General features: G+C 46.1%; 1 protein-coding gene across 1 annotated transcript in view; it reads left to right on the top strand.

The window, feature by feature from the left end:
• LOC111152768 (cadherin 13) overlaps positions 1 to 27,348 on the top strand; it is a 991,753-nt gene that overhangs the window by 426,319 nt on the left and 538,086 nt on the right. The window contains exon 4 of the mRNA XM_022511391.1: positions 18,209 to 18,325. Coding sequence (XP_022367099.1) covers positions 18,209 to 18,325 — 117 coding nt within the window. The remainder of the gene's footprint in view (positions 1 to 18,208; positions 18,326 to 27,348) is intronic.

A 27,348-nucleotide genomic window follows, 5' to 3' on the forward strand; every position in this document is an offset into this window, starting at 1 on the left:
TCCAATTGGTATCACCTTCCTTCCAACCGAAGGACTATTTCATGCTTCTTATGGTGCTGTTCTGCTGGTGGTGAATTCTTTCACCTTTGGAATATCTGCAAAAGTCTTTATTTTACCTTGAACTTTGGGAGATATTTTCCCTGGGTTTAGAATTCTGAATTGGTCTTTTGTTCTTTGAGCATTTTAAAGATTTGCTCCATGGTCTTCTGACTTGCATTGTTTCTCACAAGACATCTGCTGTTATCCTTATCATTTTTTTTCTCAATAATGTAGCTTCTCCCCCACCCACGCCGGCTGCTCTTAAGATTTTATTTTATTTTTTTACTGGTTTGAAGCATTTTGACTGTGATAAGAAACATTTTGAGGGATGAATCAAGAGAGCATTGAAACTGATAAGATGTGAGCACTGGGAAAAGAGGTAAAATAAATATGGGCTTGCACAGATTAACTGAAACTGATAGTTGCTTCTTTGAGACCAATACCAATGGTCTTTTCATGTGGAGGAGAGAGAGCATTACAGAATGTACCCTAAATGAATAGTAATATACAATACATGTGAGGCACAATGTATACATATACATTATGTACACACACACATATATACATGCCCATGAGCATGTATACACACATACTTTTTATGCCTACGACAACCCTGTGATGTAGACACTAGAATCTCCATGTTATACATGTTACAACTGTGGCATGGAACAGCTGAAGAAATTGAGCACAACACGAATAAGTAGCAGAGCTAGGATTTGAATACAGACCATCAGTTTAACAGTCATGCCTGCAACTACTACTCCAAACTCCTTCTTACAGTAGATGATGGCCAAGAGTACCAACAGCAAGATACTGATAGATCCAGAGGGCACCTGTGTTACAAATATCCTATATTAAAGACATAAAAGATGCTCATTACAGGGCAATGAGCTACTGTCTGATCTGCCAGTCTCTGGCTTAGATGGTAAAGTTACATCTGATAGAACATGTCCATAATCTTAAAGACTAGATGCCTAACCAGATGGTATAGTGGGCTACGAAGCTCCTACTCACTGACATTTCTCCAGTGTAGCCAACTAAAAACAGAAACTTCTGCAGGTGACATGGAAGGAGTTCACAAACATGTTTGGACTCATGTATCAGCATGGACAGCATAAGAAAGAAAGGACGCAAAGCCAAAATTCTAACTAATCTCTCTGGCCTACCTGTTGCACTAATAAGGATAGCCATCACTTGGAGGGAACCCTCTAGAAGCAAAGTACTTTACTTCTATTATTTCTGATCCTTAGAATAACAACCCACACTGCCACTACTCCCAACTTTATGCTTCTTTTAATGTTGAACTGTTCTTTGCAAATTACTTAACCCTGTGCCTTAGTTTTCTCATCTACAGCATGAGGTTAACAATAGTAACTACCAAAATGCTATTTTGAGGATTAAATGAGTTGATCCATCTGTGAGGTACTTAGGATAGTCCTTGGTGTACGGCAAGTGGTCAGTGAGTGCAAGATGGCGATCTTGCTGTTTCTGTTGTTTTCTTCTACCAACTTTGATTCCTGCTTTGTCCATCCAAACCTTAACCACCTTGCAAAAACAAGTCAGCATCCAACCCACTACCCTAGTTGCTTTGCTCAGGCACAATCTCTTTTTCTGTTAAAAAGCAGTAAACACAACTTTACATCTCAGCAGGTTCTATTACTCCACATAGGCTCATTCTGCCTTCCTGATTAGATTAATTCTTGATTCACTCCATTCACACGTCATTTGAGCACTTGTAAGGTACTAAGAATTGTTCTGGTTTACTAGGGTTATAATAGTAAATAAGAAGTAAAAATCAGGTCTCTGCCTCGTGGGTCTTATATATTGGTGTGGAGTGGGAGTATAGGCAAAAAATATATAAATGAGTTATATATGTGATATATTAGATGGTAACAGTGACATGGACATAAATAAATCATGGAGGGGAAATAGTAAATGCTGGGGGAAATCATGCAATCTTGGACACTGGGGCTGGGAAAGACTTCACTAAAGTAAGAGTATAAGCCATCGAGACCCAAAGTGTAGGGCATTCTTGGATGGGGTACAGCAAGTGCAAAGGCCCTAAGGTAGGAATGTTTATGATCCAAGAACATTGAGGAGGTTAGTACCTCTGGAGTGGAGTCAGCAAAGGGTAGTATTGTAGGAGATATGGCCGGAGGGTGAATGGGGTGGAGCAGACTGAACACACACACAAACAGACGTACATGCACGTGTGTACACACACACACACTTTTAATCACCCTGTGTTATTATTGAACAGGGCCTCACGGGCCACTGTAAGGATCTTGCCTCTCATTCTGATAAGATGGGGAGCCACTGGATGTCCTGAGCAAAGGAATGACTGAGACAGGCTCTGTGGCTTATGAATAAATGATGAGCCCATGCTGGAACAGAATTTGGAGTTGGCAAAACATTCTTACACCCTTCACAAGAGTTCTGTTGTGGGAGGGATCACTCCACCCATTGCAGAAATGTGGAAACTGGTGCTCTGAAGAAGGGTAATAAATTCCCTTCTGGCCTGCAGCCTTAGTGACAGAGGCAAAATAGAAACCAAGGTCCCCCAGCTTCTGGTCCAAGGAGCCCTGCTACAGCAGGAAGGTGCAGCCTCTCTCAGGTTCTCGGGTTGAAACCCATGGTCCTACAGATTTCGTCACTATTTCCCAGGCCCGCTTCCTCTGGGCTCTTCCCCTGCTATGTCCACAAAGCTTTAATGCCCCATTGGAGTAAGAACTGAGGGCCTGCTCATGCCAGGCAAGTAGTGCCAGTGCAGGATAGAAGTAACGGGGCCTTCAAGTGACTTAGAAACAGCCATCCCCTCAAGGGTCTCAGGCCCAGTGGGCTTATGGCTGCATAACACGAGGTGGAATTTCAGCCCTCGCCCACCTCCTCCAAAGGCCTTTGTGCAGTGTGCATCCTTTACCACTGTGAATGGCAGCCTGACACCTCTTCATGAATTTTTGTGTTACATACATCATGTAACATAGTGGAAGTCACATAATAGGTACTCAGTGAATCAGGCTGATTGATTTTTTTTTTCTCATTTTTCACCTTCAATATGATTAAGATCCTTTATATGTCAGCTTATTGGAAGGGACATGAATAATTCTGCAAATGTTTATTGAGTACCTATTCTATACCAGACACTAGTCTAGGTGCAGGGGATACAACTATGGAAAAATGACCCTGAAAATCCTGCATTGATGGGGCTTACCTTCTAGGAGAGGAGACAGATAATAAATGAAATAATCAGTGTGAGTACATTAGATTGTCATCTTGTGAAGAAGACAGAAATAAAGCATGGAAGGGGGCATGGTGTGTTAGTGAGAGAGAAATACAGGTGAGAGGAGCCAGCAATGTCATCGTGAAGAAGTTGACACTAGAGAAAAGACGTGAAAGCAGATTTGTGGCAGGCAGAATAGTGGCCCCAGGACAGCCACATCCCCATGCCTGGGACCTGTGCAGCTTACTTTCCAGGTCAATAGAGATTTTGCAGATATGATTAAATTGAGGACGTTGAGATTGGAAGATGCTCCTGGATGATCCGTGGGACTAATACAATCCTAAGAGAGCCGGAGAGAGATTTGAAGATGCTATGCTGCTGTGGGGGAAAAGGTCAGGAGCCAAGAAATGCAGGCAGCAGCCTCTAGCAAGTGGGAAAGTCGAGGAAACAGATTCTTCTCTAGAGCCTCAAGAAGAAACAAAGCCCTGACCACACCTTGATTTCAGTCTAGGAAGACCAGTTTGGGACATCTGGCCCCAAAGGGGTGAGATAACTTGGTGTTGTTTTAAGCTACTGTCGATTATACTTTGTTACAGCGGCAATAGGGAACTAATACAGCAGCTCCGTAAGTATCTGCAGGGAAGAGTACTTCAGGCAGGGAGAGCATGAGATGCAAAGGCCCTGAAGTAGAACATACCTGGATGTTCTAGGATGCCAGTGCAACTGGATTGAGCCAGAGTAGGTCAGGGGGGCTTGAGGTAACAGGAGGCAGGGGGCAAATTACATCAAATACTCGAGGCCAGTACAAAGACATTGGTTTTATTCCAAGTGCTAGGGGGCCCCACCAGAAACTATGAAACGTAAGAGTGACATCATCCAGTTCCTGTTTTGACAGGACCACTCTGGCTGTTAGGAGGGAGGAATGGGGCCCATTGAGGCAACGACAGAAGCTAGGGCACCAGTTAAAAGGGTTTTGCAAAATAGGATGTTGGCCAGGACCAGGGTGGTGGCAGTTGGGGGAGGCTCAGGGAATGAGAAGCAGTCAAGGTCTGAACGTATTTTGAAAATGGAGCTCATAGACCTGAGAAAGGATAGATGTGTTACATATAAGTTTAACTGGAAAAGATCCTGAACAAAATTACTTTAGTAATTAAAATCATGACGCATCAAAATAGCACACACAGGAGGCAAGAGGTGCAGTGGGTGACAGTCCCGGCTCTTCCCACTCACCAGCTATATGTCCTTGAGCAAGCGGTTTAACTTTTCTGGGGCCTCAGTTTTCTCATCTGTAGCATGGGAGTGCAGTGATGCTGACATCACAGAGATTATCTGCGTATTAATGGAGAAAAGCATTTGTAAGTCTTTTTTTTTTTTTTTTAAGATCTCAGTCATTTATTTTAAGGCGTTTCCAGACTCTTTTTTAAATTTTATTTTATTTTTTCAGTGTTCCAAGATTCCTTGTTTATGCACCACACCCAGTGCTCCACGCAGTACGTGCCCTTCTTAATCCCCACGTTTGTAAGTCTTAATGCCAAACCCACAGTCAACGCTCAACGTTCCCTCTCATCATTTAGAATTCACTGATTTTCAAAGATACTTTCCTCTTTGTAAAAACGCTCGAAGAATTTAATGTGAAGCATTTGAAAACAAACAGAAGCACTCCCTTCCTGTGGGGCAGGTTCACAGAGTAGCTGGGATGCCAACATATTTCTCTTGGTCCCATAATAGATTTTCGGAGCTCCTTTATCAAATAGTTTCTGTAGTTGTCAATGCTGACTTTGAAGAAGGAGCCTGATCCCGCGGTCTTTTAAGGAAGAATGAGGATCACATGGTAACTGCATATTTACACCAGGCTCTCCTCTCTTCAAGCCGCTGTTGTTTCGCCAGCCTGACATCAAAACTTCGGGGCCCAGGGAAACCTCAGATGTTGGAGAATATCAAACGTGGTCTTCTTCTCCCCTTTTTCCTGGTAGATCTGACACAGCTTTGAACCTTCAAAGGCCGCCGTAATCAATGAAGTGGGGGAGACACGTGACACCGCAGGCATCCTCGTGAAGATGCATTTATTAATGGAAAGTGCGTCTTGTGGACCAGCAGTGGGGGCTGAATTAAAATGTGAGGGTCTGTAATCCAGCGGAAAACCACAGAACAAAGGGAGGAGGGAGACACGGGGCAGGCCGATGACAGACATTTGCTGACTGGGGACTGCACTGAAGAGAGCTACATAAAAGGGAGATTACTGCTTAAGTAGGTTAATGTTACCCTGGTGTCTTAATTAAAATGTCTTTAACAAAAGAGGAAGAGGAATAGTACTGGAAGTTTGGTGGGAGGCGTCCGTGTCAGAGAAGAAATATACAGAGGGGAGAGAAAGGAGGATAGTTTACGTTAAATATTGAGAACGACTCCCAAAGCAGAATAATCTTGACTTGCAATTGTGAAGGATATTTAAGAATGGGTTGGACAAAGGAGGCAATTGGCTTTGGCAGCAGCGTGGGAAATGGCTTTCTAATTTTAGAGCTCGCGGCCATAACATCAAGACGTTAACAATCAAAAACAAGGCAAGTGGATAAAAACAGGAGGAGCGAGGAGCTCAGAAACAGACCAAATGCAGAGACTGAGTCCCCGGAATGAGCACTTCCTTCCTTAAGCAGCAGGACACCGCTTTAAATGTGGTCCCTCTGGTAGGATCCTGAGACAGGAAGGCGCCCTGCTGAAGGGGAGAATTGGTCTCACCCCTCTCCGCCCCCCCCCCATTTTAGGGAAGCTGGATTTGGGGCCCTCCTTTCCCTGAATCACCATAAGATTCAGCTTCAGAAGCTGGGTTTTACTTGGGGTGAAACAGCAAAGAAGCACCTGCTTTTATAGCTGATGTCCTACCCTGTCTTTCTCCGACTCCAGCCCGCAGTCACTCGGTGACATCTGTCAGCACGCAGTCTCTCCAGGCTCCTGTGAGGTCAGGCCTCGTTGCAGGGTGGCTGTGCCTGTAGGGACAGCCAGGCCTGTCTTCTGCCAGTTAATGAGGTGATTCAGCTGCAGCGGAGAGAACAGGTCCCTTCCAACCTGATGATTAAATGCATCAGGGGTTAAGTGAGACGGAAGGTTCTTCTCTTCTCAGAGGTCACCTTAAGGCATGGACAAGTCAAAAAGTCCTTTGGAAAAAGAAGGAAAGAGATTTTTATCAGCTTACCATTTTATATCAGGTAGCATTTATTAAAGAAATAAATATTTATTAAACAGATCATCTTTATTAAGGTCTGGAGAATGAGGCCTGCCCTTGCATACTAATGGGAACTGGGCAAAGAAACCTGAAGTTAGTAGGAACTATCCAGAAGGCTCCATCTAACTTGAGTAGGAGAATGACACACGCAGTGTATAGTAGACATCGTGTGTGTGTGTGTGTGTGTGTTATCCGGCAGGTAGAGGGGACTGGAAGTAAACAAGGGAGGACAAACATCCTAGTCACAGGAGCAGCACAAATGAAGGCATTAAGTTCTGAGCGAGCACGGCATGTTTAGGCAAAAGCAGCATGGTTGGAACTATAAAAACTGACTCCTGAGGGAGGTGTGGGAACCACTGGGGAATGCCCGGCTATGGCCTCGTGCAATCCGTTTTCAGTGCTGATAATGGTTTCGGAATATGTCCCAGGTCCTTTAGAACACATACACACACACATTAAATTAAATTAAAGTAAATTAAATTTTTAAAAAAGTGTTCATTACCTTTGACCTAGTAACTCACTGCCCTAGTCCATTCCAAGAACTCCTTGTTAGAGACAAGCAAACAAGTAAACAAATCGAACTGCACATACACTGATATTTTACTTGCATTTTGTTTATGATAAAGCATTGGAAATACCTCCACTTGATGGGCATGAGGACAAGGGAACGGTTAAATGCATCCTGATGCGTCCCCGTGATGTGCCATGCAGCTGCTAACATTGTGTTTACAGAGTCTGTGATACGGGAGGGAAAGAAGCTTGGCTTTCATCATTAGGTTCAAAAAGTAAGGTACAGAATTGCTCAGACCCTTCCATTTCAGCAGGAAGTATATTTAAACCTGGAAGGAAGGACGCTGAAAGGCTATTCTGTTGGTACGAGACAGGGTTGAGAGGAAATGAATTCGTTTTTTGTCCTGATTGCAAGTAGAATAGGTTCATTATAGAAAATTTAGAAAGTATATTCAACTACTCCTTGGTTTCAAATCTTTGTCTCAGTGTCTGCTTCTGGGGAGTCCGGACTAAGGGTGCTGAGGTCCTGGTGGTTATGATTCTAGCATCCAGTGGGCTCCTGTGTAAGAGGAAATGATCAGACGCAAAGAGTCCACAGGCGCGAGCAGGGGAAATTGATGCTCGGGGCATGGTACTAGGGAAGGACACATGGATTCTGGAACCCCCTCCAGAGGCGGTAACCACTCGGGAGAGCAATATGGCGGGGGTGAAGTCAACTGTCCACGGGACAGAAGGGTGTAGTTCTTCAGTTCTGAGACAGGGGGGCAGGCACCCCTGGGTGGGGCGGGATTCTCAGTTTGGTTTAGGACACGCTGTGTCTGAGGCACCTGCAGGATAGTTCTGTACCATTTACGACGGACCTTCCTTGGGGGGAAGCACGTAGCCAATACCCAATAAACACCCACTGAATTGAAAAGAATTCTTTTTCCACATGTGGGTTTCCTAATGGGGGCTTTCTTTAAAGGCCACTCACCAATTTATGAGCTCACGCAGACCAGAAGGCGTGGGATCTGGGGTACGTGCTCGCACATCTAGAATACATACTCAAGTTAATAGAGCTGTTGAGACAGGAGTACATATGTGTATTAGAAAAACAAGTCCATCTGTAAAACGCAGCAAGACGCCTTCAGGTGTTCAGAATAGCTATTTAACATGAATATTTTATCAATGCCAGAGCAGACAGAGGGAAATGGTATCCATTATACCCACATCACCATCACACGCGGTTGAACGGACCTCTGACTGAGGAATCTAAATATGTTTAAAACATTTTTCACCTCCAATGAAACTAGCAAGTCCTGATTTGTGTTGTTATTGGTCCTGCGAGATTCGTGAAATATTTTGGAGGCGGTTGCATTTTGGAAGTGTGGTTTGGCAAATTTTCATCCAAAGCATATGCTTTTATTTTATTTTTTAACTAGCCGTCCAAATGTGGGGAAGTTGACATTTTAGAACAAGTGGTAGAATGCGTGTGTGCGTGGTGGGGAGCGGGTAGTGCTATTTTACTCGTGTCTGATTTTTAAGTTCAACTTTTCAAATACAGCGATGGCTTAGGGTAGCAGAAAAGAAAACCCACTTAAGAAAATGTGTTCTCCAGGGATGGCTCCTCAGCTCTGACAAGGCAGAGTCAAAGGCAAGGTCAGACCCCAGACTTTTGCTGAGAACTGTTCAGTGGCTTCTCATGGCCCTCGGGATTCACAACAATACTGCGGACCAAGTCTGGTCGTTCTCCCTTTCCTGCCTCTTCTAGGGCTCCTTTGACCCTACCCCCAGCTGCCCCAGCCCTTCTGGTCTTTGGCCTCCTCCTGCTTCTGTGTCTTCTCACTTGCCGTTCTCCGGGCCTGGAGCCCTTCCCCCTCCTTGTCCGTCCACCTGCCTGAAGTCCTCGTGGCCTTCCCATCTCAGCCTCCTTGTCATTTCTTCCAGAACGCAATGGTCTTCTGCTGAGTGCTCCAAGGGGTGGACCTTTCGAAAAATTTCTATAGATTCCATCACTTCACCAAGCACGGAGCACTCTAGGATGAAAAAGTCCAAACTGAGGGTTGTAGTAATAACTGTTGTCGAGAGCAGATTTCCATAGGGAAGAGGAAATTTTAAAAGGAGTCCTAGACCTCCTACTTATTTACTTAGTAGACACAACCGTGGAGCAAGTACTCTAAACCAGACGCTGTGCTACACCCATTACCTAGATTACCTTAATTCTTACAGTAACCCTATATCTATTTAATAATTTTTGAATTTAATACTATTTTAAAAAATACCTTTTGGATACCTGCTATGTGCCTGGCCTTGTGCTGGGCACCAGGGGACACACTCACAAACCAGGGAGACATGGTGCCCGCCCTCCTGGGGCCCGTAGCCTCCTGGAGCAGACAGACATCGATAGGCTGATGGCCCTGGGGGGATGTGTAGTCCGAAGCTGAGAGCCAGACTCTGGATAGAAAGGGCAAGCTGCAGGCGATCCCCATAGCAAAGAGTCTGGTGACCTGACTTGGTGTTTAAGCTGAGAGTGGAAGGATGGCGGGGTTGGAGGGGGGGAGGGTGCCAATCAGGCACCAGAGGGGAGGGCTGGGAAGGAGCACTGCTAGGTGAAAAGCCCTCAGGTAAGCATTTACAACCTGTGGATCCTGGTATTGCTTGTGTAGCCGAAGCAGAACCTGGATGGCATGAGGCCTCCTGAGGTCAGAAGTGTCTTCTGGAACCCAACCTGCTCGCCCTCCTGGGTGTGGGCAGCACTGGAGGCTCCGTCCTCTGACAGGGGGAAGCAAGTCTGCAGTTGGTAAGGGGAAGGGGGATGTTTTAAAAGATCTTCCTGGCCGGTAGACAGAGAATTCTGGAGTCACCATTCAAATGGCAAATTCCTCCGATGAATCTTTCTTTTCTTGATGAATCCTTTCCTCCGTTGACACCTTTGGGCAAAGACGTTTCTCTTCCACCCTAAACACCCAAGACGACAGAAACGGCTGTCATATCCATTACCTTTGGAAATGTGTTGCTTCCTTGGTGCTCATCACTCAGAGGTCCTGATACTGGTCCTTCTGCTGCAAGGTTTCCTGTAAGACCGGCCAACCCCAAAGTCTCTGACAGATGACCTTCGTCATTGGAGAAATTGTTTCTGATAGCACAGGCAGTCCCTTCTTGGAAAGCAGGCGGGCATCTAGAAAACCGCGGCTTGTGCCCATTTCTCCTGTTTGCAGACCAGCAGCCCGAGAAGCATGCGTGGCAGAACTTAGAAGAGCCGATGGGCTTTACTCTACCCTGTGACGTCTCCTCCCATCATCTTCCCCTTCGGCCCTCCTTTCCGTACGAGCTCTGTCACGCCCATTGCCATACCATGAGGTGAGCGTGCGGGACTAATGGGCAGTTTCCACACCACCTCATGTCACTGCCATCGTGACTCTGTGCGGGAGCCACAGCAGGTGACAGCTGCGCTGACCTTCAGCCTCCAGAGCGTCAGGGAGATAGTCAACAAAGCAAGCTCTCCTCAGAGTCCTGGCTCTCAAACCTCCTGCATTCGCTGTGGAAAGTTTGATGTTTGTTGATTGTTTCTTCCTTAAGTAGGCAAACTTCAGCCCCAGGAGTTAATAAAGCAAATTTTAAGTCTCGCCCCAGGTACAGCAAAGCTGGCTGAGCAGTGCATTTGATTGCACACAGAATGTGAACCGAGGGGCAGAGAACCCTCCTCCTGGCAGCTTTCAGCACAATGAGATCAGCTGCAAAAATGGAATAAATTGGAGATTGATTTCTGCAGTTCCATTCATTTGCAGAAATTTGCAGACAATTAAGTTGTCCCCCTGCAGTATCAGTAGCTGATCCTTTTAGCCAGAGGCCGCCAGAGATTTGTGGTCTATCCTCAGCACACGCAGAGTTGTGATTCTGCAGGTCAACAGGGCCAAGGAGCTCTGTGCAGACGCAGGCCTCCTGGTCAAGGTGGGCACCGGCTGGGCCTGTGGAGACAGCAGCATCGCGCGTAGAGCAGAGGGCCCCGAGCCGCAGATGCCGGGGTTCCCGTGCTTCGATCAAGACCTAAGTGACTTTGGGGAAGTCGGTTGCATCTTTGTGCCTCATGCCAATAGGCGTAGTGGTTCTACCTAGGAGTTGTGGGATGGGTTAAATGGGACACTGGTACGAGTGCCCAGCACGGTACCCGGCTCGTCCCTACTCCATAAATGGCAGTCTTTGCTACACGGGCTTGGTGAGTCCAGGACAAGGATGCCAAGAAAATCTTTGGCTTAGAAAGATGGGAAAGGAACAGGCCAGGTGACCTTATGACTACAGTTTGGAATGCAGACTTCCAACCCTCCGAAGGAATAATCTTCAGGATCCTTTAACCGGACGTGCCATTCAAACCCCCAAAACATCACACATGCGCATGAACCCCGTAAAGGCCCCTCTCGGCCCAGCAGTACACCTGACCTTCCCACCGTGATCTCCAACACTGTCCACGCCCAGGGCCTGGTGGACCACCAGGTCTCACGTGGCACTGCCTTCCCTTGCTCCCAGCTCCTGCAGTGCGTCGCCTTAATGAAATCTCTCCCCCCAGCACATGACTTTGGTCAGGTCGCAACGGTAGGAGAGAGAACAAAGGCAGACGTTTGTGGCTTTGTCCCTGAGCTGGTACTGTTTCCCCCTCTCGTTTATTACCCAACACAAGAACAAGGACTAGGAGTGAGGGGAAGCCAGGCCCTAGTTCTCTGGTCACTTCTGGCCCATGTGAGTATTGGCTCAAGGAGATCCTCTGACAGGTGGCAAGTCCACGCTACTTTCTGGCATTAGGTTCGGGGTGAAGGGAATAAGGTTATTCCTTTCAAATCTCACTGCTTTCTTGGGGTGGCGTCCGTGGGTGTGGTGGGAGGGGACACTGGGTGTCGGCTCCGTCCCTTTCTCCGTCACGGTCCTCACACCATCGAGGCAAGCCCACACTGTGGAAGTGTATTGTGATTCCCTTTTCTGAAATGTAGGAAGAAGGCAGATGTGTACAGAGAGAACGTAGAGCTGTGGTAGCCTGTGGGCCAGGCTTGGAAGAGGGAGCAGCTGCCTGTGGGCACCAGCTCCCCTTCAGAATGATGGAAATATTCTACAATTAGCTGGCAGTGATGATGGATCAACTCTGGAAACGTCCTGATCGTCACAGCCTTGCACACATGAAAACGGGTGAATTCGACGGTACTTAAATTCTACCTCGAAAAGACTTTCAACATGCCATGGGAAGTAAGAGGGCAGACCGACTCTGGCTCTCCCTTTCTCCAGATCAAATACTCATACGTGCATTTTCCCAGGAGCCTCTTGCCCTGTGAAGGCCGGGTTGGGAAAAGGAAGAAATGCGACAAATGAGCAACATCTCGTTCCACCATAAGTCTGTTCCCCACACAGCAGCCTGCATATGTGTCTTTTGAATTGTAAGTGGGCTCCTGTCACTTCTCAGCTTAAACCTCTACCCCCAAGACTCACATCTCATGCAAAATAAAAGCCAGAGCCCCCGCTGTGGCTACAGGGCAGCCAGCCAGCATCTCAGTTCCCTTTCCCAGGTCCCGAGCAGGTCTCCTCCCCGTGCTTCTCCCTGTGCTCCTCCCAGTGCTCTGACCAAGCAGGCCGCCTCCCTCCTGCTGCCCGAGGCCTTCCTGATGAAAACCTCAGCAGCCCGCCCCCTGCACACCCTCAGGCCCCCGCTTGTTGGTGCTCCAGGCCGCTGTTCCGCTCGTCTCGCTCCCCGCTCCAGCACGGGGCATAGGTTTCTCTTGTTCCCCGGACTTTCCCAGATGCTTAGAATGACTCCCAGCAGAGAGGAAGGCTCCACGGGAAGTATTTGAAGAAATGAGTGAATGAATGAATGAATATGAATCCAGTCTTCCTCCCCTTTGCACATTTTTCGCTTCTTTCCTCCTTCCTCCTTCCTCCTTCCCCAGCCCCCAGCCCCTCCCCTGGCCACGGTGATTGCCCCCCCCCCTCATTTCCAGCATCCTCTCTCCACTGTGTGACGTGACACCCTCGGGGAGTGTGAAACTTCCTTCTGACACACGGCCAGTCTCTCCTGAGATTGAGAAGCAGAGAAGAAAGCAAATGGGGCTGTAAACCCAAACACCCTACAGCAGAAAGACAAAGGCTCCAGTGAGCCCGCAGGAGATGAGAGCCGTTCCGGAAGGGCGGGCAGTTCTCCTGTGGCAAAGTCCTGCTTGAGCGAGTCTCCCCCAGGACACGGTTCTGCCCCTTTGCCTTGAGACAGATTGGGTGAGGCTGCTGCGGACCTCCACCTCCTGTCCCAGGCTCTCGGATGCAGAAGATCATCGTCCAGCAACTTCGGGGTCATGGGGAGGGTCCCACGGGAGGCTCACTCCTGCGTGTGTGTCCCCGTAGCTGAGAAAACTGTCTCGGTTTGAAGCAGGAAGGTGTGGTGTGTGTGTCCTATGTGTCCTTGGGTTTAGGCTTGTCATGTGTGGCTGTTGTATGTGTAACTATCCATGAGTGTGCGTGCGTGTGCGTGTGTGTGTGTACATGTGCAGGTGTGCATGCGCGTTTGTGTCTGGTGAGAATTTTGATGGTAGTGTACAGGTGTCTGGAGAATCTGGGAATCTAGAGGTGGCTGTGTGTCGTGTGTGTCTGTGTTAAGATCTGGCCTTAGGCCACCAACCGCTGAATTACTCATGCGTAAAAGGGACTGAGCAGCTTGTCCTCATGTCCTCGCATCCCTGTCCCCATCTTGATAAAGCCCATCCTTCACTTCTGTGCCCTCCTTTACAGACGAGAAATTCCCCTTCAACCCCTCTCTGTCCTCAAGGAAGGCAGTTTCCATCCTCCCCACCTGGGCTGACCGCTGCTGAGCCACTCCCATCCCGCCGCCCCGGGCACGCGCCCCGATCAGTTGTCCCCTGCGCTCACCCCACACGGCGGCTTCCTTCCGCGAGCCCTTTCCTCCTTGTGCCCAGCACACCTCCTGCCTCCCCTTTAACTGACAGGACAGACTTCTTCCCGCGTCTCCCCTTTCCTTCGGCACCAGAGCCCTTGCTTCTCATTGATTCCTCTGACTTGCGACCCTAACACGCTGTTAAGCTGCTCTTTCTAAAATCAATACCCATTCATTGTTGAGCCCAACAGGCTCCTTACGGTATTTGGCTTTTTGGAGGGGATGTCTGCGTTGTGTGATGCGGCCACGCGTCCCTTCCTGCTTGACATTCTCATCTCTTCATCCTTCTGGTTTCCTCCTTTGTGCCACCTAACCTTTCCGTGGCTTTTACTGGCCTTTTAGAAACCCATCGAATGGTTGAGCCCCTCCCTTTTCTCTCTCAACATAACCTGGGCGGTATCAGCTTCTCCCTTCCACCCAGCTACCCTCGTCCGTGGGTGACAGGGACATCTCTCTCCCTCATTCATCACTCCCTCCCAAAGACAACGCTTTACATGACCTCCAGAAATCTCTGTTGGATGCCCAACGGCCCGCAGGTCTACCAGTCGACAGCACGGAGCACCTGTGCCCAGAACCGCTGTTTTGTTTTGTTTTTTTCCTCTGCCCACTGTCTGGCTAACGGCAGCATCAGAAGTCAGGAAATCCTTACACGGCTGCTCCTTTACCCTGATGTTCCACTCTTTCCCACATCCTGTCTCTTCTCTTTCTAGAAGCTTCTTCTGCTTCTAGAAGCAGCTCCTAGGTTGGTCACATTCGTTTTATCCCCTCGGCTTCTGTTCTCTTTCTTGAGGTTCCCCCCAGCCTGGCGCACTCAGAGGCTCCCCACCCCGGACTGACACATACAAGCGCACACCGTCGGGCGTAAACACGATCGCACAGCACACCTGTCTAGATCCGCACAAGGTGTATGATTGTCAGGCACATGCGATGCTCTGGCTCCTACGCTGTCCCCGTCACACGGAAACACGTGGCTTCAGAGCCCGCAAGCAAGCCGTTTAGCACAGACCCGATCAAAGTTAGACGCGGAAGCAAGGCTCGAGGTTGGCATTTGTTAACAAACACGCAGTTGTAGATTTACACGTAAGTCACAGACAAGGACAAAAACGGAGCCGCTGACATGAAAACGCAGCCAACGACAAATAGTTATTGAGGTCCTTGTCACTGTAAGGCAAATGGCTGGGAGACCAGGCGGCCCGGTCCCCGGAACTCCTTACCTGCCCACCGTGGAGAGCTCTCTGATGCACGCTGAAGTGTCTCGCAAATCAGCCGTTCCCACCCTCTACCCCGCTCCCTTCCACATGTGCTGTTGCCATTCTGAGGCTCAGGGCTGCCTGCTTCTTTTCTTAGGCACTTAAGACCCAAGGGCTGACACAGCAGTTGCTAAGCTTCTGGGACGCCATGAGAGCTGGGACAGGGACTGGCCACCACAGGCTTGGCTCACTGGTGAGCGGGAGGGCCACCAGCTATAGGGACGGGGACTCAGGAGCCTGACCCCCTAGGTCCCCATGAGGACAAAACTCTCACCCATCCACAGACCTGCAAACACCTAGAAGCCCTTTACTATAAACAATGGAGAGTTCGTGCTGATGACACGGTATGCTTTTCTGTGACTTTCGCTACATCTACACATATTGTCACCATGAACTGAAGCCTGCCTTTGCCGGGTCATGGAGCCAAATCACCCACCCTTCCTATTTGCATCAAACTTTTTAAGTCTTTTCATAGTGCTTGCTGAGGCATTCTCTCATCTAAACCTCAAGATTTCTTTTATTGTAAATGAGATTCATATGTTGTACGTATTTTACATATTTTCTATTCCTTTGCCATTCCGTCGCAAACCAACAGAATCTTCACAGATGTTCTGCACATCAGTGTTCCCCGAATATAATCCACTGTGTTTTTCATTGTCTTATCATTGTCTGTTCCATTCTCTCCTTCTCTATGCTGCATTTTGCCTGGTGGGGCTGCCTTGTTTTGTTGGTGGTGGTTGGTTGGACGCGTGGGTTTGTTGTTGCAGTTTCAACCCTTGTTATTTTCCCTCCATTACATACACAACCCTCCAGTTTTCTGTCTTTACCTGAATAGTAATTATTCCGTCTTCCCAGAAACCAAATAGACTTTATTTGCACTCATGCATCGAGATTTTAAATGTTATTCTTCTTTGCTTACTATAGTTTATGTAAGATAGGAGGTGCCCAATATGCCGTTCTGTGCTTCCCTACATATTTTATCCTACGTATTCTCCCTGCTAGCTTCGGCATCGAGCAAGTCACATAGTCTCTCTGAACTTGGTACTCCTCATTAGTCGAGGAGGGACAAGGTTTACTTGAGAACTTAATTGCAAATATGAGAGTGGACACATGCAATGTGCCCAGCAGATTGTCCAGTGCACACGTGAGAAATTGTTATTATTAGAGTAGTCTGTGCTGGTGATTGTGGAAGCAGCTGAATGTGGTAGTCGTGGTTAGAACCTGCTCCTCTAGACGGCATTACTGCTAACTATCTAAGAGCGTCTCCTGCTGATGGGCCCAAATTCAACTTCGCCTTGCATTGAACATTTAGGTTGTTTGCCATTTTTACCCTTTATAAATAATGTCTTGCTGAATACATTTCTGCATGCTATTTTATTCTTCTCTCAAATTTAGCATTTGAATGTACTCCTAGGGCTGAAATTACCAGGTGAAGGGCTATGTACATTTGTAAGATTTCCAATAAATATTGCCTGATTGCTTTCCACAAGAGGACCATCAAATTACACTCCCACCAAAATCTAGAGAGAAATTATAGAAGCCTTCTTAGCCTTAGTTGATCTGGTTTCCTGTTAACTTTTCTTATATAGATTTTCCTTTAAAAACACACACACACGCACGCACACACATTCATATACACACATACTTTTGCGGGGCATGGATCAACGATGGTATTTAAATATCATTTGCCACATGATTTTGGTAGGGACGTGTTGTCCAAAGTTTGAGATGCTTACATTTGGTGGTATATAACATAATTTCGGTGAGTAGGTAGCATGGACTGAGATTGGTTTATATACTGAACATGATATTCCCCTTTCAGTTCTCTTCCAGTTCCCTGATCAGATCAAGGGGAAAGCCTCAGCTTGGTGCAACAACCCTTTCATGCCCCACTATGCCTCTCTTTTCTCCCTGTTAAAAAGAAGATCTTTGGGGCACCGGGGTGCTGCGGTTGGCTGAGCATCAGATGCTGGGTTCAACTCAGGTCCTGATCTCAGGGTAGTGAGATCAAGCCCCACATCGGGCTCTGCACTCAACAAGGATTCTGCTTGAGACTCTCTACCCCTCCCTGGCCTCTCTCAAATCAATAAATAAATCTTTTTTAAAAATTTAAAAAGACAGGGCACCTGGGTGGCTCAGTTAGTTAAGCAACTGCCTTCAGCTCAGGTCATGATCCCGGAGTCCTGGGATCGAGTCCCATATCGGGCTCCCAGCTCCATGGGGAGTCTGCTTCTCCCTCTGACCTCCCCTCTCATGCTCTCTCTCTCTGTCTCTCAAATAAATAAATTAAAAAAAAAAATTTAAAAAGACAAAGAGGAGCTTATTTTTGCCCTCGAGTTTCCACCTCGAATTGAATACCGTCATTCGGTCTCTAGTATGTTTATTTTCATGGTTTCCTGCTTTTTATGGAAAGCAATACTGGCACTTCATTTAAATTACGATACGAAGTTTCCTCTTTGGCACATATTTGTGTCATTGAATAGGTAAATTACAGATAGGGCAGAAATTGGACAGGGTTGCTCCAGTCGTCAAAGTTTGGAGCATGTGTACTCTATCAGTGGTGCATCCCAACAGTTACAACGAAGAGTCCTCGAGAAAACATTGATCAGGAGTCCCCATAATGCCTGACCTCGTCCCGACCTCTGTGACTGCCCCTTCATCTCTGTTCATTTGTGAGTGTAAGGACCTTGCAGTTGGCCGTGAGGAGAGTCACTTTTATATCCAGCGGGTTTTGTGGGTTAGTGACCAGGTGAGTAGTCTCCTCGCTGGACAGATTGAGAGCTGGAATCTACAAACACTGAAGGGCATATAAATCAAGACAGACGTGAGGAATAGAATGATTCAGAAGATGGGATTAAAGGGCTTAATGATAGTCATTGTGAACCACAATGTCAGCTTTACTCTGATTCTAACGATGTACTTGCTAACGCTAATGAGGTTTGATAGAATAAAATTAACAATGTCCAAACAGCTGTATGCTTTCACAACAAAGGAACTATAGCTCAGAGCAGACTCATACATTCTTTCCGTGGGGGATTTTAGTCAACTGATTTTGTTGTTTTCTCTTTTAGGATATATTTAAATTTGCAAGAACTTCTCCTGTCCCAAGACAAAAGAGGTCCATTGTGGTATCTCCCATTTTAATTCCAGAGAATCAGAGACAACCTTTCCCACGAGATGTTGGCAAGGTAAGTCAGACAAAAGACAAATGACATAACAAAGGCATGTTTTTATGAAGAGGAGAGCATACACGAGGCAGACTGACTGTGATTGTCTTGGTGGCCCCCTGAAAACGATCTTTATTCCTCTATGATAACTAGCCAGATGGTTTTGCCAATAAGAGAATGATAAAAAGCCATCAAACAACAACAAAAAAAGTATTTACAAAAAAAAAAATGACATCTTTTAACATCTTTGAATATCATGCTTTGGAGAGCTACGTGGCAGATAACAGTGCTCAAGTTGTGTCTGGGAGATGTCATTGGATAGGAAATAGCCTCGTCGCTTTTAAGACCATGTCCAGGCCACCAGTCCAATACTCTCTACTCTACTAGTACAGCAGTGTGATCATCCATGGCCTTTTTAACTTAGATCCTAGTTTTCTTTTCCTTCTTTTATTTTTAAAGATTTATGTATTTATTCAAGAGAGAGGGAGAGAGAGAGAGTTGGGGGAGGTGCAAAGGGAGAAAGAGTGTTAAGCAGACTGCACGTGGGGTTCAGAGCCCAATGTGGGGCTCCATCTCATGATCCCAAGATCATGATCTGAGGCAAAATCAAGAGTTAGACGCCCAAGTGACTGCGCCCCCCAGGAGTCCCTAGATCTTAGTTTTCAAAGGTGTAAGTCCAGGAGCACCACTAGGTCAACGCTCTAAAAACTAAACCATTTAGCTAAATCAACTTAACCAGTTCCAGAAACCAATGTTGCATGAGTCAGGGCAATAACTTTTCCAGGAAGAAAGGTTTGCTGTTAAATGGGCAGAAATACTGATGACCTGGTCGGTACATCCTCTCCCCCTAGAAAAAGTCAACATGGAGAATTAAATTCAAACCAGTTGGTATTTTTTGGTCATCACAGAATTTGAACAGTGGTGGGTTAGTTCAGTGAATGACCTTGATGGCTGGTGCTATTGGATAATTTATTCATTTATTACATAAATAAGGAGCATCTGTTTTATGGCAGACTCCAAGATTGGGACTGGATGACTATTGATATGAACAACATAGAAGCCCCGACTATGATAGAGCTTGGACTGTAATGGAAAGATAGATATTTTGATGAACAAATAAATAAGCAAGAAAATTGCAAAGGATAAGAAATTCCATGAAGAGCAGAAACAGCTCTTCAGAAAGAGACTAAATGGCTAGACCAGGGAGTAGAGGGACAGAAGTGTTCACAAACATGGCCAAGAAGGCTGTCGGAGACCCTGGTGTTTGGTTGACTAGAAAGATGAGAAAGAGACAGCCATGGGAAGATCTGGGGAAGCCGCATTCTTAGCAGAGGGTCCTGCATGTGCAAAGGTTGCAGGTGGGGAAAAAATGAGGCGTATTTGGGGAACAAAATGTCTGGACGGCTGCAGTGAGGCAAGCAAGGAGGAGAGTGGTAAGAGTTGAAGTCAGAGAAGCTGTCCTGTCATGGGGCCTCCAGAGACCATGATGAGTGGGGATTTCGTTGTGTACACATCAAGAAACCACTGGAAGGTCACCCTATGTGTGCACTGAAAGACCCTCTGGCTGTCTCATAGGGGATGATTTGTGGGAACAGAGGGATCAGGAGGAGTGGACACAGAAAGATCTGCCAAGAGGGCTGTTTTAGAGTGATCTGGACCAGAAGGGAGGGTAACTTGGACTATTAGAAATCTATTTCTGTTGGAAATTAGAGGCATCAATAATCCAATGTCTTGGTAATCACCATATTTGTGATTTTAAACTACCAAGTCTGCAAGACTCTGCCTCTAACAGTTTCAGAGGCACAACTTGCATCCTTGTTCTTTAGACATTTCTGTAAGCCTGGTGTCCTCAACCCGCACTGTACAGCAGAGTTGCCGGGGCACTAAAAATGCAGACACCAGGCTCCACCTTGCAAGATCAATTCAGTTGGTCAAGGAGTGAGGTCTAAGCATCAGAATTTTTTTTTTTTTTTCAAATCCCAGGTGATTCTGATGGGCAGCCAGGGTTGAAAACCACTGGCCTAAACCAGCCCTACTTTAAGGGGAGCTATGGACCAACAGCATGAGCACCACCAAGTTGTGAATAACTACTGCTGTGTGAAAACTGTCTGTGCTTTTTATGCCTTTGAAGGAACTCCTTTCCTCTTTGTGCCTTCTTGTTTTTATTCATTCATCTTATCCTTTTCTTTATATCCTATGCCTTACCTTCATCAACTCCACTAATAGCTAACAAGTGATGCTCTGCTGAACTATGAGAGAGTATACGGGTGTCTTCAGAGAGTTCCGGGGAGGTGGGGAGAAAGGAAACAAATCCCACCCACCCACCCAAACTCTCTGAGTCAGGCAGCTCTATTTTTAGAAATATCAAATATCGGACTTCAGGATGCCATTTAAAGAAGAGGCTCTGTGGTTATGAAAGCATAAAGACACTTGTGTCACTTTGGTTTCCCCCTGAAGCTGACCCTGAGACAAGAACTCAAATGCAAGTAGTTTATTTAGGAGAGGAAAAGAATACAGGTAAGGAAGTGAGGAGGTGAGAGAGGGAAGGAAAGGAACCAGTTGAGAGGCCTGTTTATTGGGGCAACTGTGGCTGTCCGACTGTCTGTTGGTGACTGCATGGTAATCCCAAGGGGAAATGCTAGGAAATGGTGGTAAGCACACGCCACAGGGGAGGGAGCTGGGGTATTTATACACCAACCCCATCCGTCTTTGGTTGAAGGTCTTTCCCGAAGGTGTAAGCTCACCAGCACATCCAGCCTTCCCTGTGCCCTGGGCACAAGCACAAGGGCCTTCTGAGGCCGTGAGGAGACAGCTGGAAGTCTGCTGGTGTGCCCTGAAAAGGTGAGATCCAAGGGAGGGGACAGGGCACTGATGGATTCCGTTCCATTACTGAACCTAATATAAACACTTCTGCTTTACAGGCCAGGTTTTCCTTGTCTCATCTTCTGCTCCCATCTCATTTCCTGAACTAACTTTCTTGTCTTGTGCCTTTGAAGCTGACTGTACTTGCTTCTCTCCATTAATAAGTACTCGCAGCATCCTAGGTGGGAAAATCTCCGAAATTCACATCAGTTTACATCAATAAGCACATATTCAGCATCAGCTATGTATAAGGCACTGCATGAGGGGCTGGAGGGTTAATGACAAAAGGCATCAATCCCACGGGATTGCAGAAGAATAGAAAAAATCATCACAAACGCATTATTTGTCCAATACTTTAAAGTGTAAGCACCTTTCATCTATTATGTTGAGTTCTCATAATAACAACTCCATGAGGATCATCTTCCAAAGTGCCCCCTGAGAGTAACAAGTCTCAGATGGATAGTCATCTGTCCGGAGTCACACAGTCAGTTAGTAGCAGAGATGAGCTCCATGCCCACTCTTTGCGATTTCACAGGCTCTGCTCTTAACTAGTCTGCCCAGCGCTACTAAGTACAATTTGAGAATTCTCTTTCACGGAATGAAATGTCTCTGCTAACAATGACTTTCTTTAAAACAGCATTAAAATTAAATTTGATTGCTTGAAGGGCACAGACATGCATGCACTCACACACACACACACACACACACACACACACACACAAAATAGGATGGATAGAGGGCCGGGTAAATGGATAGACAGATGATAGAACAAGTACAGTAATATGTTCATGGTAGAGTCTAGGTGGTGGCCGTAAGGTTGATCGCTGAAAGCCTTTTTCAACTTCTCCTCTGTTTGTAAATTTTGTGATACAATGTTAGGAAAAAATTAATCTTAACTGAGTACAAAATGATCCCAAAACACACAGGAATTGGCATGCCGCCACAAAGTTATTTTTTTGTTTGTTTGTCTTGAGCTTCAGGAGGATGGATGGAGACTTCAGTGTCTATGTCTTGTCTTTCTTTCTTTCTTCTTTTTTCTTTTTGTCATATTTTGTCACCACCTGAGTTCCTTGAAAGAAATGAGACTCATACTACAGAGTGAAGGCATCAAAAGCAGGATGTGTGGAGCAAATCCACTCTCAAGGGGTCAGGGTTTGGGAGGAGTTCTTAGCTGAGGCTGTGCCATGTAGAATTGTATATTGACAGAAAGGCCACACGGGGAGCTCTAAGGGTCAGACAGAGTTTTGGCTGATGCATAATTTATTTATCTTCCAAATAATTAATTTGTTGGTAAGTGGCTAAATGACTAGAATTCGGAGACTGCTTTTCCATCATCTCTCTCAGTGCTTCTGAAAAACAGGTTAAAGACCCAATTGTGAACACACTGCCTCACACTTGTGATTTCCTTCCTGTTTCTGAATTCCAGATGGCAGCAAGGATCTGGGGGCGAATGCCCTAAAGAGAAATGTGTAGTTCCCAACATGTGCTTTTCCCCTCCCCCTTCAAAGTGTGACTATTTCAAAATTTGGACCACAAATAATTTCTTAGTTTTACCAACTTTCACTGATAAATATTTGATTGTGTCTTTAGAGATTTTTGAGTTCTTGGGTCTGATTGATTGAGAGCAGGGGACTTTAAATCTGTGAGGCAGCAAGGAGGTCTTTGGGAGACGTATTTTATTCTGTTTTATATTAAGTTTGGAAGACAAGTCATTTATGAAATGCTTATTAGAGATTCTACTTTCATCACAAACCCTTTTCATCAAAACCAATGAAAGTACATTTTACTGAAAATCCTTTTTTTATATCCCCTATAAATTGGTAGAATGGGCCTTTAGAAGGACATCTTTAACCCAGAATGGAAGAAATTTGTAATTGGACCATGCGCTTTCCGTAAGGGGAATCAACATAGATCATTAGACCAAATCATGAAAACCACTCAACCAGTACTCTGCTTTGACTGTGTCACGAATGCAAGTCATACATGAGGATAATTTATGACAGTTCCTAAATATTCCTCAGAATTCTGAGCAAATGATTTATTAGGGTCCTCCCCACATCCAGGTGATCTATACCTCCCTGCTTATGCCCACCTATGCGAACAGGTGCCAAGGAATCTGGTGTCTCAAAATTGAATCTGCTTTATTCCATTTAAGAGTCATTCATATCACTTTGAGAACCCATGGGTGCCAAGCTCTGTCCTCAGAAGCCGGGCCAGAATTCTGGAACTGGACCCCTAGTACTGCCTCATCTTACCCTCCCACTGAAACGTTGACTCAGCCCCATCATACTGCCTGACTCATTCTGGGTAGCCCCCATCAGCCCTCCACCCCTTTTAAAACCCACTGTTTCACTTTTTTTTACTCAAGTCTGACTACATGCCTCTTTCCAGAAATTTACAGCTATTTCATTTCTCCTTTTAAAAACAACTAGCCAAGTTGCTCAATAGCACAACTTAGTCCTGGCTGGTCTGTAGAATAGAAATCTGAATGTGAGAGACCAAGATGTCCAGAGCTCAATAGTCAAAAATTCTTGTTGAGCTGACTAGCCCAGGTGAATTCTACATTCAGCAAGCCCACGGGTATCTATGTCAGTCCTATTTCTAGGACTTTGAACCCTTTCCTCTTCCTGGGACACACCCCCTTCATCCTCTCTCCACGGGGCGTGTGTATATTTACATACACGTCCTCACTGCCTAGTGGAACGTGTACACCCTTGCGGAAATTTCTGTGCACACTGCCCAGCATCGTAGCCACTAACCACAGGTGGCCTTGGAGCATCTGACGTGTAGCCAGTTCAACCGAGGAGCTGCATTTTTAAATTTTATCTAATTTTAGCTAATGTTAGTTTAAACTTAAAAACTGTTTGATTCGGTTATTGGAACAACTTCCCATGTGAAATCTACCTTTTTAACTTAAATTTTCATCTTAGTGCAGGTCAGATGCTTTTCATGAAAATATAATATCTAAATTGATATGTAAGTGTGATATAAACACAGGATTTCAAAAATGTAGTACAAACTCACAAAGAGCAGAAAATACATCACTGATAATCCTTATACTCGAGCCCTGTTGAAATAAAAACATTTTGGATATATTGGTATGATTCAAATTAATCTTTTTTTTTTTTTTTGCTTCATTTATTATGTGGCTACCAGAAAATTTTTAAGTATTTATTTAGCTCAAACTGTATTTCTCTTGGGCAGTGTGAGCCAGAGCCCATTTTTGATTGAGTCTCCCCCTGGGAATTTTTGTTTGATCTCCTTTACACATTGTTTGGACCTCTTTGTGCTCTTGTAACACAATTGGAACAGCAAGACAGTTTCTTTTGCATTTTTCTTATCTTTGTATTAACTGTAACTCCTCAAGTGTAGTGATACAGCATACAGCCTAACACCCAGGAGGGACCCAAATATTCTTTGACTTGAATCCTGGTTAGGCCCAAGCTGGTTGGATAAGGCATTCGCTGGTTACGGACTGAAGTGATCACAGCCTCGTTTGTTGTTAGAATGGAATTAATAGACCATTATATGATCGGTCCGGATATTTCCAGCAAATTTTAATTTTCCACAATGGCTGTGAGGCTAGCAGATAAATGGGTTGGCAGTCAACCATTATGTCCGGTCATATAAGTACCCCTAGCAGATTGTGGGAGATGATGTTGATGGGTTATGTGTGGGGTGTGTGGGGGTAGGGGAGAGAGAGGGAGAGAGAGGGAGAGCGAGCCTGTATTTCCATATTTGCTCATACATACAATATTTAAAAGCCACTGAAATTAAAAAAACCTCAAAACTTTACTCACAACCGAACAGACTTAATTTTAAATTATTTTGACAAAGTCTAATAAAAGCATATATTCACCATTAGCAAATGTTGCCCTCTTTCTGTAAAATTTAATTAATGATAAAACATAATTGAGTTGTTTTGGTTGTTTGCCAAATACATACATATGCAAAAATGCCCTCCATGATATACCTCCAGCAAATAAAGGCATCTGAGCCTATGGAGGAAGCAATATTTTTAGCCTTGAGTTTATCACCCTTTCAATTCTCAATTTGAAAGATTCCCAGGGCTTTATCGTTATGTACATTTGGCCTCGGACTGAATTTATATTTAATTATTCGTGAACATTAAAGGATCTGGCATTTCAGCTTGAATTAGCACCCTGGAGACAGGAGAGTTGAAGAGTCTTTGAATTCAGCTAGAATCTCCAACATCTAGTAAGTGTCAGGATCTAAGCCACACATGCCCCCCCGCCACTGAATTCCTGGTGAGTTCTTAGGACAACCCCACAAAGTATTCTACCCACTTCTCAGATGGGGAAACTGAAATCAGAGACATGAAGCAACGTGCCCGAGGTTACTCAGTTGCAAGAGTAGCGATGCAAAGACCCAAACCTAGGAGTCTTGGGGGCCAGTCACCGAGCTCGGCACCATGCCATGCGCGAATGCGGAGTCCCCGTGGGCCTCTGCTGCTTGCACAGCGTGCTCACGTAAATTGTCACTGGACTCCCACACACACCCTCAGGAAGCCAGTACTAGATCCCCATTGTGCCACTGAGGAACCGAGCCTAGGAATCATGCAGGACAGGTGTAAACGGTTGTCATGTTAGCTGAGCTCCTTCTGCATTAACACCTGCCATGACTCAGGGGTCTGGATGGATTTCAAAACAGCACATGGCGTGGGGTAAGGAATAGGCTTTATTGGAGAAAGAGAACATGTAGAAGCCAGGGGTCAGCCAAAAATGAAAATCCCATCATCTTAAGGAGAGCTATGCCAGGGCCTGGGCAGAGAGCTGAACACCGTCTAGGTTTGCCAGAGAGGCCCTCAGCTGCCATGGTTCCTCCTTCTTAGTCCAGCTTGACTACGATCTCTCAGTAAACAGATAATCAAATCTTGGGGGTGTCCGGCAGCCTGAGCACAGGTACCCAGATTTATAGACGTTGTCTACAATTCCAGAGGCTCTTGCAGGGGGAGGGAAGCCCCAATTAGTAATGTTTGCCCTTCCTTCGGTGAAAATATTCCTACGGTGACCAATTTCAAGCTACCGACTTGCAAACCTCTTGAATATTTTACACCTGACTTTCACAAGGAAGTCCGAGCTAGCATCGGCTTGCCACAGACCTACAGAATGGGATGCCGGGTGGGTCGGAGAATGCACTGGCCCCATGGGGAGCCGTGCTGGAGTAGAACTTCCAGCTTGCAGAAGTGGTTTACCCATCTACCTGCGGTTTCTCGTCCAAGGTAAGCACCAGGGGTCGTTTGGGATAATTCTACTCCTTGCATCACGTTAGGTGCCTTGTCTCAGGCCACACAGCCAGGGCAAAGGAGAAGCAGACCTTGAACCTGGGCTCTTTTAGTTCCCCCACACCTCTGCTCCTCTGCACAAAAATCCCAAGTCCATCTCTGGAGGCTGACAAGTTCCATCACAGTTGTCCCAATTCTACGTGGCAAATGAGGAAGGGAGAGAGAAAATTCTCTGCGAAGTGTAGAGCCATGAGGTTAACTTCACAACAGCTACTTGATGTGCATGTTTGGGCACTGAGTCAAGGCTGGGGTCATGTCTTAGTTGAACAAATAGACCACGTGCTGACAAGCAGAAAACTGCTTTCTTCACCAGGCAGGGAGAGCCGTGGACTGGTTTCAGAGGCCACATTTGTTGTTTTGTTGTTGGGATGTCTGCTGGCAACCCTGTTCAAAGGAGCCACGAGAAAAAAAGGGGAAGCAGAAAGGGCTATCTTTGGTGTAATTAAGAGATATCACCACTCATTTTTCTCTGTGAGGAGGCCACAGCTGACTCAGCTGATGAGGGCTGTGAAGGAGCAGGGCCCAAGGTGCTGTGGGGAATGGACTGGCCCTTTTGTGGTCAGACCTCCCATCCCAGCTTTGAGGAGGATAGAGGCAGAGCCGGATGGAGTCAGAAACAGGCCCATACACAGTTCTCTGAAGACGGGGAGGGAAGAAGGAAGAACTCACCTTTGTTTCCCTTTCTAGCTTAGAACTAGCCCTGGCTTCTGAGTGGGATTATAGGGGAGACACTTCATTGTGGGGCTGGGCCTGCCTCTATGTGCAGGAATGGGGAAAATCTTGGACACAAACACCCTTTTTGCAAGTTTAAATGGTTCGACTGTGGGTGGCTCACACCAGGTGTTTGGATCTGGAGATGAGGAAGGGCCCCAGCTTG

This window comes from Enhydra lutris, unplaced genomic scaffold, assembly GCF_002288905.1.
Source record: "Enhydra lutris kenyoni isolate GAN:26980312 unplaced genomic scaffold, ASM228890v2 scaffoldscaffold30, whole genome shotgun sequence".
NCBI classification, from domain to species: Eukaryota; Metazoa; Chordata; class Mammalia; order Carnivora; family Mustelidae; genus Enhydra; species Enhydra lutris.